Source organism: Camelina sativa, chromosome 5 (genome assembly GCF_030686135.1).
Source record: "Camelina sativa cultivar CO46 ecotype springtype chromosome 5, ASM3068613v1".
Taxonomy (NCBI): domain Eukaryota; kingdom Viridiplantae; phylum Streptophyta; class Magnoliopsida; order Brassicales; family Brassicaceae; genus Camelina; species Camelina sativa.
This window is the reverse complement of record NC_141884.1, coordinates 25974785-25992349: the sequence shown is the minus strand read 5'-3', so window position 1 is coordinate 25992349 and position 17565 is coordinate 25974785. Positions and strand designations below refer to the sequence as shown.

Here is a 17565-nt window from a genome sequence, read left to right as displayed (position 1 = left end):
CTTCTCACTAAATCTGACTGTGATCCCTGTCCATCAGTTTATCCTCCGTCGGTGATACCCAACCCAACAAATCTCCACCGGATAATAATCCTCGATCCTTGGCCCACCGATCACAACGTTCTTCGTCACATCGGAAACGAAGCCAAATCGGAGATGGAGTTTGGTGGTCAAGTAGGTGTCGTAAGGGAAAACGACACGGCAGGTGGTGGAAGACGATGAGTAGTTACGATTGCAGGTGTCGATGTTGATTGAATCGAGAGGAATCGATCACCGGCGGCGGCGAAATCGACAATGGAAAGAATCAGAGAATAATCGAGAAGTTGGATTTTGGAATATAAAATAAAAATTAATAATTTTAGTGTTCCTTTAATATTTAATTAGAGATTGTGTGCTAATTTTGGAAAATATGAGAGTGTGTGCTAAGATTGGAAGAAAAACTTAAAACTGTGCTATTTTTGAGAATTGCCCATTATTTAATACATATCAGCAATTTCTGACGTGACGACGCAATTTTTTTGATGTGGTAATGACATTCTTTGTAATTACGTTTTTCCTTATAATGTGAAACAAGGACAATATAAAAAATAAAATAAAAATTTTATATGGTTCTGATAATATTATCTAATTTGTATGATAACTGAGTAAATCTCCCAAAAAAAATTACTATCCCAAATTATATAAAAATATAACTGAAATATGATAGTAATAAAAAAAAATTATATAGTTCTGATAATATTATCTAATTTGTATGATAACTGAGTAAATCTCCCAAAAAACAATTACTATCCCAAATTATATTTCTTCAACTCTATCGTTTATTTGCTGTTTTTGCAAAAAAAAAAACCATAAAATAACAACATGACGACAAAGAAAAAATAAATATCTCTACCTCTTCTCTATATATATATATTAGTTCGTAAGATGCTCTCCAACAACTCTACTTTGTCAGACCATATGCATCAGCATACCCAGATGGCGTCCCACCTAATAAAACATTTAAATTTAAATGGAAATGAAAATAATATGAGAGGAACGTATCTACACACGCGACGTTTTTTCATCAGTCCTTGAAGACACGTGGCGCGGGCTTATTGCTTCGTGGAATTAGGGTGAGGGTGAACCAAAAAAAATTGTTGGGTCGCGATATTTTTCCTCTCCATCTCTCTTTCTTTACGCTCTCTCTCTCTCGAAGGCGATTTGATTCTTCCTGGTGATTTCTCTGAAAATTGGGTGAAACAAAGGCTAATCTGCCGTCAATCGGTTGCAATAGGAAGAGGTTTGTGTTCTTCCCTGGTTTCCTTCGTTTCCTTTGATGATTTTCTTTTTTTGATGTATTATCTTTTTCTGTTTAAGGCGATTGTTTATGTGATTGAAAAGTTTTGTTTCTGATATTTGATTCGATTGTTCTCTATCTCTATGTATATGTTCTATTTGATTTTAATTTCGAATTAGGGTTTCTTAATATGTTTAGGTTTTGGATTTAGGGTTCGATTTAGGGATTCGTTTTAGTTTTTAGGGGTTTTGCTTTAGGGATTCGATTTAGATTTTAGGGGTTTTGATTTAGGGATTCGATTTAGTTTTTAGGGGTTTTGATTTAGGGATTCGATTTAGTTTCTCCCTGATTTTAGTTTATGATTTAATAAATATCTTAAAATTGTTTCTAATTCTTTGAAATATATTTGGGGATGCAGATTGATTGTTTTATGTCGTATTGCGCTTACTTGTTGTGAAACTTGATTGTTTTATGTTAAACCGAGTTTAACATTGCACTTGTTTGTTTGTTATGAGTTTCCTTAGCCACACATAAAGGAAGCCTCACATAAAGATAAATCACAGAACAAGTAGCAAACAATCTCCCTGTCAAAGGTAAATAATCGATTCTATTAGCATCAAAAATGTTGTGGTATCATTTTTTGATTTGGTTGAGTAGTTCATATGTTTTGTATCTTTAGATTCGTCAAGTGTATTTTTAGACTAGTTCATATGATTTGGTAGACAAGTTCATATGTTTTGTATCTTTAGATTGGTAGACTAGTTCATATGTTTTGTATATTTAGATTGGTAGACTAGTTCATATGTTTTGCTACTTATATAAAGCTGCGAGTATATGTAATGTTGCATTTGCATTAATATATGTAACTAAAACTAGTTATATAAAGCTGCGAGTATATATATTGTTGCATTTGCATTAATATATGTAACTGACAGTATAACTAAGTTTGTGTAACTAAATGTTTCAATAATGTAGTTGGTGTACTTGATGTTTGTTGTCATAAATTGTGATTAGACTTAGGTAGTTGAAGCTTTGGTCATAAATTGTGATTAGACAAAGCTTTGGTCATAAAGTAGGTAGTTGAAACCATACTTTCTTGGTTCCTTGTTTCTTCTTTTAAAAACGAAACCATACTTCCCTCTTTTCCTAATCATCTCAAACTCTTTCCTTGTTTCTTCCTTGTTTCTGTTTCTTGTTTCCGTTTCTTGGTTCCTTGTTTCTTCCTTGTTTCTGTCTCTCGTTTCTGTTTCTTGGTTCCTTGTTTTTTCTTTTAAACACGAGACCATACTTCCCTCTTTTCATAATCATCTCAAACTCTTTCCTTGTTTCTTCCTTGTTTCTGTTTCTTGTTTCCGTTTCTTGTTTCTCAAACTCTTTCCTTGTTTCTTCCCTCTATGAGTTATTACAATACATTCAGCCAGTCCAATAGTTATTTAGATCTTCTCAACAGTCAAGGAGAGCCCCTTAACCAAGAAAACTCTTCTTCCGAAATACCTCCATGGAGCTCTCAAGATTCCCCGGATGTACCTCTTTCTCAAGAGGCACCTGCGAGGAAGGAAAGGAAGAAGTGGAATCCGGCTGACGATGAAATTCTGATCAGTGCTTGGCTGAATACTTCGAAGGACCCGATCATTGCTAATCAACAGAAGGGAGGAAGCTTTTGGCAAAGGGTTAAAAAATACTATAGAGAGTCTCCTCATGCAAGAGCCAAGGGTGAACAGGGGCTGAACATAAACTGCAAACAGAGGTGGTTCAAGATCAATGAGTTCACTAACAAATTCTGTGGGGCATATGCAGCTGCAGAGAGACAAAACAGTAGTGGACAGTCTGAGCACGATGTATTGAAGGTCGCTCACGAGAGAATACTTCGCCGACTATAATACCAAGTTTACAATGGAGCATTGCTGGTGTTTGCTAAGGTTTGAGCAGAAATTCCTTAACCAAAACGCGATCAACACCCCCTCACCTTCATCCAGAACAAAGAGGAAACCAGTTGAATCAGCTTCACAATCCGATGCAACCAATACTGAACAAGACTCGGAGATACGGCCCCAAGGTATCAAGGCTGCCAAGGCGGATAGGAAGAAAGGTCAGGGAAAGGCTCTTGCTGAGTACACGAGCATGTGGGAAGTCAAGAGGGTGGATATGGCTGAAAAGGAGAAGCTACAGAAGCTTGCCATACTAGATACAATTCTTGCCAAACTGGAGCCACTTAGTGCAGCTGATCAGCTTATAAAGGATAAGATAGTGGCACAGTATTTTACAGATTGATGTATTCACTTAAGAAGCAACTTTGTATTTCTAAATGTAGTAGAACAAGTTTGAATTTCTGTTTCAGTATTAAATTATGTGTTCTCTTCGTTATCTATCAATTTATGTGTTCTCTTTGTCAACCTTCGTTGAGTATGAAAATAGAGTTTGTTTCGTGTATGAGTATTATTAGTTTAATGTTATAACTGTTCTTGAATAATGTTATCTGTTAATGTTATACAACTGTTCTTGAATAATGTAACTCTAATATGTCTGTTCTTGGTGCTTGCCATATTATTAAGTGATTTCCAATGTATTAACCTGAGGTTGAATTGATTTACGATGTTGTATATGTTAATGCAGGTTCTTCACATGTGGGAATGTTGATGATGGCGATATGCATATCCACAAGTGGTGGGATGCAGCAGTCATGGAGGAGATAAGTGAGATGAACAGACAATGTGAACTGCTGCTGGAGAAGGTAGATAGCATCACATTCGCGTGTGACTACGACTCACACATCCGTAATGAAACTGAGCAGAAAATAGCCCAGTTAGAGAAGATAGTGTTTGAGCAAGGGAAGAGCAGAAATAAGTTTAGAAATTGTTTTGAAATGATGGTTTTGGTAATTGTTAATGTCATTGCTTTACTGGTAAGTGTGGTTATGTCTAAATACAACTGGTTCTGAACTTGTAAGCTTGTATGTCAATGATTATGAACTTGTTTCTTTAAGGTCAATGCCTATGAACTTGTAAAGTTTTGTAAACATTGTCACGGGTTTTGGTAATTGACATTGTCACACTCACAAGCAAAATAGTCATTTGTTTGGATGTGTCACGGGCTATTGTTTGACATTGTCATTCATCAATACTCACAAGCAAAATAGTCATTTGTTTGGATGTGTCACGGGCTATTGTTTGACATTGTCATTCATCAATACTCACAAGCAAAATAGTCATTTGTTTGGATGTGTCACATGGTAGTAAATTAAAATCCACACGGGTAACACATACCTTCTCACTTCCTTTGTCTATATATACTTCCTTTGTCGATGATGCAAAATAATATCTTTTCATCTCATTTACTCTTTTCTATGCTCCATCTTACCTCAATATCAAAACGAGTTCTCGACCTTTTTTCTTGAAAAATGTCATCTTCTTCAAACCATTACCACTACCAAAGAGATGGTGTTGATGATTTTGATGCTTATTTTGATGCTTATTTTGATAATTTTCTCGAAAATTCTAATATCATTCAAGAACCAGTCGAGCAAAAGAAACGGATTTTTATTCAGAGAAACCGAGAGGAAGGCCACAATAATCTTTGGAATGATTATTTCAGTGATACTCCAACATACCCGGCCAATTTATTCCGGCGACGGTTTCGCATGCACAAACCATTGTTCATGCGTATTGTGCAACGCCTCTCAACCGAAGTCGAGTATTTCCGACAATCCCAGGATGCAGCCGGACGGCCTAGTCTATCACCTATACAAAAATGTACTGCAGCCATTCGTCAATTGGCATATGGTGTTGGGTCCGACTCAGTAGACGAGTATGTACGAATTGGTGCTTCAACGGCTCGGAAATGTTTGCACGAGTTTACCGCCGGAATAATCTTGTTGTTTGGCGATGAATACCTAAGACGTCCCACACAAGACGACCTACAGAGACTACTCTATCAAAATCAACAACGTGGATTTCCGGGGATGGTTGGGAGCATTGACTGCATGCATTGGGAGTGGAAGAATTGTCCAACAGCTTGGAAAGGGATGTATTCACGATCAACCGGAAAACCTACAATCGTGTTAGAGGCGGTAGCTTCGTATGACCTCTGGATATGGCATGCTTTTTTTGGAGCTCCAGGTACTATGAACGATCTTAATGTTCTGGATCGATCAAATGTTTTTGATGACATTCTTAACGGTAACGCTCCGGAGGTCAACTACTTTGTCAACGGAAGGGAGTACAATTTGGCGTACTATCTCACCGATGGTATTTATCCCAAATGGGCCACATTTATACAATCTATCCGGCTTCCACAAGGTAGGAAAAATTCTCTTTTCTCTAAAAAACAAGAAGCTGTGCGAAAAGATGTTGAGCGTGCCTTTGGAGTCTTGCAAGCTAGATTCGCAGTTATTAAAAATCCATCTCGTTTATGGGATAAATACAAAATAGCAAATGTTATGAGAGCATGCATAATACTCCATAATATGATTGTCGAGGATGAACGAGAAACATACAGTTGGCGAAACATTGTTTCTGAATTTTAGGACGGAGAAGATGTGGATCAAACATATACCGTCGGTGCCGCCAGTTTGGGTTCAAATATGAGCAGTACGATTACTCGTCGAACACATATGCGGGATAAACAAGTTCATGACCAGTTAAAAAAAGATTTGATTGAGCATATTTGGACAAACTTTGGACATCTTCCACATAATGAAGATTAATCACAAAAATTCTATGCAGAGAATAAAATATTTGTTTTAACTTATGATGTTTGTATGGTTTATGTTTTTATTTTTAATGTTTTAATAGTATGTTATGTTTTTTCCCAAGTTTTTGTAACTTTGTAATTTTCTTATATTTTTAATATTAATGTTATATATTTTATTTGAATTAAAATTTTAATATGATTTTACTTCTTAATTTACATAATTAATTTTAAAAATAAAAAATAATATTATTTTTTTCAGGGGACCAATTGTGAGGGACACCAATGCTCATACCAAAATTAAGAAACTCTGAAAATAAGAATAAAATATTTGAGGGACAAATTTTGGTCCCAACCAATGCCCATGGTCTCATTACTCAAGTCTTTCACTAGGAAAGAAAAAACCCACAAAAAGGAAAGAGAAAATGGGAGAAGAAATCGATGAAGCTGATCTTGCTCCTGAAACTTCACTTATTAACAAACAGAATCAAGAACCATCGGCCACAACAACAACTACTCTCTTGTTCACCACTTTGGTCGCTGTGTCTGGTTCTTTCGTTTTTGGCTCAGCTGTGAGTTTTTACACTGTATACCTTTTTCTTTTTGTTATAGTATTAATTTATGTTTCAGCGTTTTATCTCTCATTCTTTACTTAGAATTTTGCTATGACAAATTTGGCAGATAGGATACTCATCACCCGTTCAGTCCGATTTAACGAAAGACTTGAATCTCTCTGTGGCAGAGGTAAAACTGTTTTTGATTTGTCTGTCTTTTGCGTTAGGCCAGCAGTTTTTGATTAGTTAGATAATTAATAAATCATTTCTTCAAGTACTGTGTCTGTGTATAGACCTATAGACTATGGTGTGTAGGAAAACTAGAAGATAATGGATGAGTGGAGGATTAAAATCAAAATATCTCACTCTATATTTTACAATCGATCAAGGAAAATATGTAATACTAATCGAAATGATGTTGACTTATGTCTAGTACACCAGATTTCGGTTTTTTTTAATCTGTCTACAAAAAGTATTCATTTTCCATGAATTTTTATATTAGATTTTTAAATAGTTTTAATTTAAGTGAGTTTGATTTTTTTTTTTTTTACTTTTTAAAGTGTTTTATTTTTAGTTCTGAATTAATAAAATGCTCTAAGTCCATATCTTACATACAAGAGCACTATATTGAATCTAATATCTTAAATAATGTAAAAATTCATGCAGTACTCACTCTTCGGTTCGATTCTAACAATTGGGGCAATGATCGGCGCAGCAATGAGTGGACGAATAGCCGATTTGATAGGCAGACGAGCAGTACAAATATCTTCTACTTTTTTCCATGACAATAAAATATTTTAACTCTCGAGTCAAAATGGTAAAAAAATATTTGTGTGTGTGATTAGACTATGGGTTTCTCGGAGATGTTTTGCATTCTTGGCTGGCTAGCGATCTACCTTTCTAAGGTTATCTATCTTCCATCTCTGTATTTCTCATCGCATATTCTTTTGAAGTACTTAAAAATAATTTATGTGGTTTTGTAAATTAAGGTTGCAGTTTGGCTTGACGTTGGGAGGTTTTTGGTTGGTTATGGAATGGGCGTTCTTTCGTTTGTGGTAAAATCTCTAAAACTCTATCTTGAATAATGAAAACAATGTTATCATCTTTTCTAATATTTATTGTGGAAAAGTAGAAATAATGCTTTTGAGGATCTAGTAAGACAATATGTTTTAGAATTACAAGAGCGTGAATTATAAAACAGCAATAATAAGAGAAAGGCCAAAAACTCATCTATACTTTTAATTTGTGTTTGTTAACTGATGATCAGATTCCTGTATACATAGCTGAAATAACTCCTAAGGAGCTTCGAGGTGGGTTTACAACCGTTCATCAGGTAAGAATAAAATTCTACAGTATATTTAAGTTATTATTTTTGTAAATCAAATCCAAGTTTATAAAAATAATACATTACATATATTATTGAACTATTTCCATCGTTCTATGACAATGCTAAGATTTAAGTAAATCATTCACAACATTTCGTAAGTTTGCAGTTAATGATATGTTTGGGTGTCTCTGTGACATATCTCTTGGGCTCTTTTATTGGTTGGCGAATTTTAGCTTTGATCGCTAATAATTTCTTATGAAATGTACATTTGATAAAACAATTTCTTAGAAGAAGTAAGTCATACTAATAAATCTAAATAACATGTTTTAATTTCTTCTTGTTTTGATAGGAATGATACCATGTGTTGTACAAATGATAGGATTATTCATCGTCCCAGAATCCCCTAGATGGTTGGTATGTTATCCGCTTAATTAATGGCTATGATATAAGTAACTGTTAAAATGTTATATTAAGCTAGGTCTAATTAATTCTGCTCTTGGAAGCTCCGAATAGTTTTGAAGAATTCGAGTTTGAGTGTATATGCAAAATGTAATAGTTCACAAACATTCACAGGCAAAAGTTGGCACATGGGAAGAATTTGAGATTGCATTGCAAAGATTACGAGGTGAATGTGCAGATACTTCATATGAGTCTAGTGAGATCAAAGTAAAGTACAACACAAATTCTATATCTTGAACTCACAATTTGTTTGCTATAATAATGGTCAATTAAATATTTTAGATCTCTCTTGTATTATTGTATATATATTTTTAGGATTATACGAAACGACTTACAGATTTATCAAAAGGTAGTCTGGTAGATCTAATCCAGCCACGATATGCCAAATCTCTATTTGTAAGTTTTAACGTATGAAATTGTACAATAACTACAAGTTATCTTCATTATTCGGTATTGATGAAATGCCAAGTGGGTTTAGGTGGGAGTTGGTCTGATGGTACTGCAACAATTTGGAGGGGTTAATGGAATTGCCTTTTACGCTAGCTCTATTTTTGAATCTGCTGGTAACTTACACATAATATTAAATTTATGTGCCCATATATGTAACCATGTAAGTTAATATGTAAACTAATTCATCATCTTAACTTTGTAATTTTGTAACTTTGTAGGGTTTTCATCCAAAATTGGAATGATTGCAATGGTTGTCGTACAAGTAAGTTGTTTTCTATATAGCATTTTTAACGAAAAGTGTAATAATCACACAACAATCTTTTTTTTTTTGTCAAACAACTTCCATTGAAATTAAAGCTTCATATGAGGTGAGTTTATATACCAAAGTACAAAATAAACATATAGAAATAAGGGTAAGAGCTCCATAATTTTTCAACTTTACCAAACTTAACAATATTTGAAAAATCTGTTGGGGCCAAAGCGGATTTGTCTTTGAAGCCGAGCTTCACGAGATCCTCGACCAATGAATGGTCACAAACAGCTCTAGTGGATAACACAATCGAGCTTAAAAAAAAAATGCTCCACGGGGGGAACATTTAAGAGGATTTTCGCCAACTTGAGAGGGCTCAATAGAATAGGAGCAAAGTCCTTTAACCTGTTAGGATCAAACCTCATGCTTCTTGAAAAAGCTACAACCGTAATTCGTATGTGATGAGTGTCAAACTGTAACAAAGCCGGTTTGGTCTTGAGATATGAGATCAGACCCAAGCTTTCCATCTAGTGGCGGTGTGTGGCCAAAGGGACCAATGGGGAAAAGCATCGGATGCAACCAAACTGATGGTACAGCTTCAGAGTTAGCATTAAGCACTGCATACATCCAAAAGCCATAAATCAACTGACCTCGAGAATCAAATCTATCAACACAGTTCTGCTACCGAGGAACCTCGACTAGACCAAGCAGACACCAGTAGTAGAGAATTTGATCTTAACATAACTAATACAAGCAGGTCTAGGTAGATGAGTTCTACAGCTAGAGTTCCAACGGAGAAGGGCCAGCAAGGTTACACAATCATACAACAATATCCAAGATATAATTGTATCAACAATGGATTTGGGAGTGTTCATACCCGGTACAAGATAAGAGAGTACGGCATTGGCTTCATGTACATCACAACAAACCACATTCGGGAAAGATACAACTCCACAAAAATTCAACATTGAGCTTCCATCCGGTGCCAAGTACAATATCCATACGGTTTCTAGATTTGAATAAACTAGTCTTCTCTAAATGCAGTGTGCATATGACTGAATGGGAGCCCTTTCTCTCCATTATCAAGCAACACCGTTTCTGAGAAAAACTAATCAGGACAATAAAGAATTCAGACCTAGATATGGGCCATCGTGGGGTTAATGGGATACAATAACAAGTAAGGCCCATATTAGCAAACCCTAGGGTTGTTGCTGTTGGGTGATGGGAGAAGGAGTCGCCGTCATTCTGTGGAATCGGAATTGGAATGACGTTCAGCGGTGAAGCATCTAGAGGAAAATCGCCAGCTAATGAGCTCACCGTTTTCCATCAGCATTTCTACTGGAAAAGGCACAACTGATGGTCCAAGAGAAGCTATTACCATCAACGAAATCCAGGGGAAGGAAACAAATGTGGTGCCGCTGCTAGTCCAGATCTAGATCCAATTGATGTAGCGATGGATCCTTGCTCAGATGTGTAAGATGAGGAGCAGCTAGACTGATGAGTATACGTAGCTTCTGATGTCGGGTTCAAGAGCGGGACCACATCCAAGATCTGGTTAAGATCGGAGCTTGTAGAGCAACAATATACTCTTCCATCGTTGGAGGAACTCTTCGAGAAGCAAACTCTTTGGAAAGTTTTAGTTTGATTTTTAGGGGAAAATGAATTATAACTAGACCAAAAGAGAATAGCAAAGCTTAGGTAGATTAAAGAAAGGTTCAATAGGCTTGCCACCTCGACGTCGGCAATTAAAGGCCTCAACAGCGTCGAAAGGCATGGTTGGTATGGGAGTCTTGATTCCCATCCCTGGAAGCGTTTTTTAGGTGTGGTGCATTGAATACTATTAATGTAATCACACAACATCTTTTTTTTTTTTTTTTTTTTTTTTTTTTTTTTGGACAACCATGAATTTTCATTCAAATTAAGACCCATAAAGGGTTGAGTTCTTACAGCATAAAATCAGATAGACATAAAATGATAAAGATAAGGGCTCCATGAGCTTAACAAAAGGATTTTCACATTGAAAAAGTTCTGAGAAGTCTATTGGAACCAGAGCGGATTCGTTCTTGAAGTCAGGCTTCACGAGATCCTCGACCACCTGGTGGTCATGAGCGGCTCTAGCGGCTGATACCGATGAGCTTTTAAAGGGGTGTTCCATGGAGGGAATGGTTGAGGGTTTTTTCGCCAACTTGAGAGTGGTCAATGGCATGAGATGGTTTAAGCTTTGACAAGCATACCTCAAGGATGTAGATGAAGCTGTAGTCGGGGATCGCAGGCAGAGGGTGTCAAACCATAACAAAGCAGGTGGGTCATCCCTCTCATGGCAATGGAGTTAAATAAATTCCACACAAAGCTTGTTATCAGTTTGGACCTGGGAAGTGGAAACAGACCCAAGCTTTCGATCTAATGGCGGTAGGTGGTACATGGGTTCAAAGGGTTTTGTCACCAACATGAGAGGGTTCAAACGCATGAAATACTTTAACCTTTGAAGAACAAACCTCATAGTTGCAGATGGAGCTAAACACGGGTATCTTAGGGAGAGGGTATCAAACTGTAACAAAGCAGGTGGGTCATCCCTCTCATGAAAATGGAGGTAAATGAGTTCCACACAAAGCTTGTAGTCAGTTTGGTCCTGGACAGTTTCTACAGACCCAAGCAATCGATCTACTGGTGGTAGGTGGTACAGGGTCGTAAAGGGTTTAAGCCAGGGGTTCATACCAGCTATCAGATCCGATTCAGAGCTAAGGTTATACAGGGCAGGCATCCGGACAAAGCTACTTAGCTGACCTCGACAAACAAATTGATCAAACCGATCTAAAGACACCAACAAACTGCTACCGAGTGAAACTCGACTTGATCTAGCAGAGAGTAATGATACTAAAGAACTGGAACTTGACTTAAGATTCTCAAACACAGGTCTAGGTAGATAAAATCTATCACTAAACAGGCATTGTCGACAATGGAACAGCAACTTCACATACACAACAAGCAACGACCAACAAGAATCCGGCAACAGGCAATTAAGATGATTGAACGGATGCATCACAGGGACAAACGTTCGTGTAGAAAAGGAGAAAACAGACCTGGGCCTCAAACATTGGATACTAGAATCGTTGGCTTTGGTAGTGGGCCGAGATAAGGTTACTGGGCCTATCAATGGATACAGGTCCATTAACAGAAACCCTAGGAAACCACCGGATGAGCAGGGGTTGGCGAGGGAAAGGGAAAAGCGGGAGGGGCATGGACAACAGAGTTCTGGAGTCTCGAGGCTTCACGGTGTGAGAGGGATTGAAAAGTAGAAAAAGCAGCCTCGTTTTCTCAGCTTCTCGCGGACATGAGATTCTTAGCCAGAGTGCGACACCACCGAGAGTCGTCGTCTTACCAACCGGGCATAGGGATTCAGGCAGCGCGAGGATCTGTTCAGATCTGAACATTGAGAGGGGCGTCAGATTTACTAGCCGCATCAGGGGATTTAGGGGGGGGGGGGGGGTTGGGTCGGACTGAGGGTTAGCAGAGAGAACCCTCGCCGTTTGACTCTGGGAGAGAAGCGGATAAGAGTAGTTTTCAACAGGGGAGAGAAAACTTGGGGGTGAAATTGAGCACAAATGAGTGATTGAGATAGACACCAACACAAGATTAAAAAGAAGCAGGACATGTAAACGGGAGCAGGAAGAGACCGGAGGACCCGACGCCGGCAAGCCGGAGCTTTACCGACGTCAGAGCAGGATTCGCTTGAGGGGTTCTCGATATTTGTGTCTGAGAGAGTTTTGTTGCAAACCTTTGTCTGTAATCACACAACATCTAAGAACACCAACTAGTACGAAAATATTTAATTATAATACTAGAAAATTTCTTGGGGGAAATGACTTAACCAAAAAGGGGAGATTAATCTATTTCAGGGATAATTGCCAAAATCAACCTTAACTATTTGTCAAACGCTTTTTCATACCTAAACTTTAGTATCCTACAAAAAACAACATGAACAGTATTAAAATTCAAATTTGCTACATGAACTATATGGAATATTGTCAATTTCAACATATGTTTGAACAGGATTAAGTCGGAGTTTAACGGTGCTGAGTCATACGACTTGTGGCATCCACGAGGCTCTATGACTTACTAAAAAGACGTCATTTTGGCTATTTCGTAGCAACAACAACACACCCAAAAATGACCAAAATGATATCGTTTTAGTCAATCTCAGTGCTATGTGGATGCCATGAGTCGTCTGACTTAGCACTGTTAAACTTCGATTTAATATCGTTCCAACAGATGTTGAATTGACAGCATTTCATGTAGTTCAGGTAGCAAATCTGAATATTAACACATTTCATTTTGCTATTTGCTGGGTATTGAAGTTTAGGTATAAAAAGCATTTCGAAAATAGTTGGAGTTAATTTTGGTGGTCTTCCCGATCTATTTCATACCAAAAAAAAAAGAGATTGATAGTAAAGTTTCTAGGAAAGTTTAAAGATTAAAAGATAGATAAATTTTGTATTGATATAAAAAATATATATATAACCGAAAAAAATATAACTAGAGAAAACACCAACTAGTGTTCCACATTTATTATATGTTTATTGACTTTATTCTAGTAAAACTGTTTGAGTTTGTATAATTTCGATTTTATAAATTTACTAAGATGTATGAAACTCGTATCATTTGCCCAAAAAAACACAAAGAAAAATTGTGATCTAACTCAACCATTACCATCTTATTTTCAATTAAAATTTCAGAAAACCTATCCATTACAATGGAAACATATATGAGTACAATTAAATTAAGATATGCCATTTAATAATTATTTGTAGCTGATATAGAGTATTTTTTTTCAGATTCCAATGACAACTATAGGTGTCTTGTTGATGGATAAATCAGGAAGGCGACCACTACTTCTAGTAAGACAATTATGGTTTAACAATCTTTTTTCCTTTCGAAAGTTTTGTAATTTTTGAATATATTATTATTAAAAAACTCATCAAAAATTAGTGGTGCAAAAGAATATTTCAAATTTATTATATATATATATTGTGAAAATATGCATTAAGTTTTTATTTATCTCTTCAGATTTCTGCTACCGGAACATGCATCGGGTGTTTCCTCGTCGGCTTATCATTTTCTTTACAGGTTCTCTCTTTATTTATATTTTGGGTATTTTTGATAGAACTTTCGTACAAGAAAAAAGATGATGTACATGTGTTTAATTGACAGTGGAAATACTTATCCGTTAAACACATTAATTCTAGTGAAAATATACCAGTTTGACACAAATTTGGCAATTAATTGCTAAATTAACACTCCATCCAATCCAATAACTAGAATGACACAATTTTTTAGATAAAAAGACCAAAAACCCCAGATTTTATTTATTTATTTTTTTTTTTTGGAAAAACGAAAAACCAAAAAATTATACTATTTAATATTTTAATTTAAAATAAGATTAATGAAAATATAAAATAATTAAAAAATATGATGCTTATTTTTTATATAATTTATAAAAATAATATATGATTTAAAATATAATGTATAAAGATATGATTTAAAAATATGAAATTTAAGATTATATAGTTTAAATAAGTTTAAAAAAAAATATAATGTATGAAAATATAACTAAAAATAATGTATATAAAAAATATGAAAATATAATATAATATATAAAAATATGATGCTAAACTTTTTAATATGATTTAGGAAAATTAATATGTATAAAATATGCTTTAAATATATGAGTTTAAAAATATGATTCATAATATGATTTATAAAAAAATATAATTAATAAACATATGACTGAGAAAAATATAACTTAAAACAAATCTAGGATTTATTTTCTAATTTAATGTTTGGTTGACCAAAAAAAAATCTGTTGTCACTATATTTATATTTTACATCTAATAAATCTTTTATCAAACACCAGACTTTTGGAAGCAAACAAAAAACTGTCATAACATAAACAAATCTGCCATAACATATGGTGTTCACATAGGTCATTTTAGCAATTTTTTTTAAAAAGTTACAAATTTGTTATCAAATGACATATTTTTGGTTACATTAAAAAATCTGTTGTAACTTAAAAAAAATCTGTTATCACTAGAGGTCAACCTAGTAAATATTTCCTTAAAAAAAATCTGTCATGTTACGACAGATTTTTAATCAAGAAAATAGATCTGAAATAACTGTAGAAAATAATTCTGTCAGATATTATATCAAATCTGTCATATATTGTGAAAGTCTGTGGTGTCTCTATAAATAAGTCTGTCTTAAAAAATAAATCTGTCATCAATTATAAATCTGTCATAACTGTAATTAAAAAGTATATCTCCCAAAATAAGTCTGTCATAAAAAATCTGTCATAGAAAAATAAATCGGTTGTGCAAAAACAAATCTAGCATATACAAATAAATATGTCATAACTAGTCTGACAGACTTTTGAAAATATTTAGATTTTCTTAAAAAAATTCTGGGAGGGTAAATATGACTTTATTTTTTTTTCTAACAAAGCAGAAAATGGTATTTTAGGCAAAAAAATAATTCATATAACCCTCACATTTTTATGAGTTATTTTAGTAGTTAACTTCTTAATTTAAGTCAATCTAGTTTTTCTCCCTTAATTCTATATATGTAATTATAAAATTATCTTCTTATTGACCCGAAATAACTCACTCTCTTCTTCTTATTCATACTATTAAAAAGATTTTTCACTCTATGGTGATTACTAGAATTTAATTAGGAATATATTTTGTTGAAAATTAATAGATATATTTTTAATACTAATTTTCACACTTTAATATATTTAAATTCACATATTATAAAATTTGAGTTCATCAAATTGTAGGTTGTAAGCCTATTCAGTGGAGAAACTTCATATATAGCACTCACAGGAGTTTTGGTAAGTTTTATACCTAGAAACTTCATATTGCTTTAGATTTTAGTCAACCATATATAAAAACATTGAATATATTGATAAGATATAAGAAATTTACATTTACACTTCAGATGTACACCGGATCATTCTCGCTAGGGATGGGTGGGATCCCTTGGGTTATTATGTCAGAGGTAAATAACACATATACAAATTATTTGGTTTTTATACATATTAATTCCATGTGGTATGGATTTGATTGAATGTAATATGACCTTGTACGATATTTTCATAGTTTTTTTTATAAAATATAAACTAAATTATTATTTTTGTAAAGATATTTCCAATAGATATAAAAGGACCAGCCGGAAGCCTAGTGACTGTTGTTAGCTGGATTGGATCATGGATTATATCCTTTACATTTAACTTCCTAATGAACTGGAGTCCAGCAGGTACTGTATATATTTTGTACAAATGTTACTATGATTTTTCAGTTGATTTTGTCTCTTTAAGTACTAAATGTGAAATACATTTTTAATTTGTAGGAACGTTTTATGTTTTCGCTACAGTTTGTGGAGTTACAGTTATTTTTGTAGCAAAGCTCGTACCAGAAACCAAAGGTCGAACACTCGAAGAAATTCAATCTTCCATTGGTTATGTGCAACTCTAATGTTTAGATAGTTAATTACGAGGACATCAATCCCTAACGAACGAATATAAGATTTTACAGTTTTATGTACAATTGCGTCATGAGTTTGCTATATATTACATGAAAGATGGGGAATTTAATTTTGTTGCATATAGCTGCTAACATGTTGGCAAGTCGATATCCTGTTGCTGTTAGCGGCTACAAAAGAGAGAATCATACCTTTCATAAACATGAATCTTCTATTTTCAACTTTAAGCTAACATAAATCACTAGATAAGCTCTTATTACACCATTCTCATAAAACAGTAAAATCAAGACTAAAAAAAAAGAAGAAGCAGAGAAGCATACCTGATGGAACCTGGGACGATGGCCCGGACCAAGACGCGTACCAGGACGGAACCGAACAGGAAGACGCGGACGCGGCCGCGACCGAATCAAGACGGCCAACGACCCTTGCACCAAATATAATGCCCGGAGCGATCACAAGGAGCCGAACAGCAGCCAGGGCCACCAAAAAGAAGTGTCTCCTGTTTGTCCAAGCATTTGTCCGAGATCAAGAAGAGTTCGAGCATGGAGCCATTCAAGCCGCTGGACGGCCGACCGAGGTTCCTTTCTCGGTCTTCACCATTACGGAAGGGTGAAAACCTCTAAGTCATTAAAGGGAATAGTACTCTTTTTCCTACCTTGGGTTTGTCCCATTGGGTTTACCAAGGAGGTTTTAACGAGGCTACGAACCTTAGCGCATGGTCACGGCCGTGGACCACTCCCGGCCACGTGGCCATCCTATCTTTGTTTTCTTTTCTTATGACCGTTGTTTTTAAATCTTGTTTGGGACGCTGCGTTTTTATTTTGGCCACGTGTTTAGGGTTTAGGGATCTCCCTTGTAATGGCTAGCCTATTTAAAGGACCTAGACCCAAAAATGTAAAGGCAGACTAGTAAAAGTTGTTCCTTTATCTCTCTCGTTTTCAGCGATTGAAACGAAACCCTAGAAGCTTCTCGAACCGGGTTTGAAACCTTCTAGCTTAGCCGTATCACAAGGAGATCCATCCCTTGCGTGTCG

The 17565-nt window shown here is 35.3% G+C and overlaps 1 protein-coding gene, 1 long non-coding RNA gene and 1 pseudogene across 12 annotated transcripts; all 3 read left to right on the top strand.

Annotated features, from left to right (window-relative positions):
• The first annotated feature begins 994 nt into the window (after positions 1–994).
• On the top strand, positions 995–4289 carry LOC147944373 (uncharacterized). Of its 2 annotated transcripts, XR_015557516.1 has the most exons (3): positions 995–1276; positions 1798–1866; positions 3887–4289. It is a non-coding gene; the product is annotated as an uncharacterized LOC147944373 (long non-coding RNA). The 2 variants fall into 2 exon arrangements; XR_015557515.1 differs by having other exon boundaries at positions 995–1866.
• On the top strand, positions 2218–3703 carry LOC104789430 (uncharacterized; annotated as a pseudogene). Its single transcript, XR_015557514.1, has one exon. The product of XR_015557514.1 is annotated as an uncharacterized LOC104789430 (transcript).
• Positions 4290–6298: 2009 nt separating the features above from the next.
• LOC104787336 (sugar transporter ERD6-like 5) lies at positions 6299–16668 on the top strand. Of its 9 annotated transcripts, none has more exons than XM_010512903.3 (18): positions 6299–6531; positions 6641–6703; positions 7180–7269; positions 7359–7418; positions 7503–7568; positions 7781–7846; positions 8007–8082; positions 8190–8254; positions 8414–8506; positions 8615–8695; positions 8778–8862; positions 8968–9011; positions 13832–13894; positions 14064–14123; positions 15829–15882; positions 15990–16049; positions 16193–16307; positions 16401–16668. In XM_010512903.3, exons 1-18 carry the CDS (start codon positions 6385–6387, stop codon positions 16523–16525), a joined length of 1413 nt encoding a protein of 470 aa, XP_010511205.2. In that variant the 5' UTR covers positions 6299–6384; the 3' UTR covers positions 16526–16668. The 9 variants fall into 9 exon arrangements, with proteins under 9 accessions (XP_010511205.2, XP_087306897.1, XP_087306898.1 ...); XM_087450771.1 differs by having other exon boundaries at positions 8000–8081; XM_087450776.1 differs by having other exon boundaries at positions 6324–6531; positions 7510–7568; positions 8007–8081.
• Positions 16669–17565: the final 897 nt, after the last annotated feature.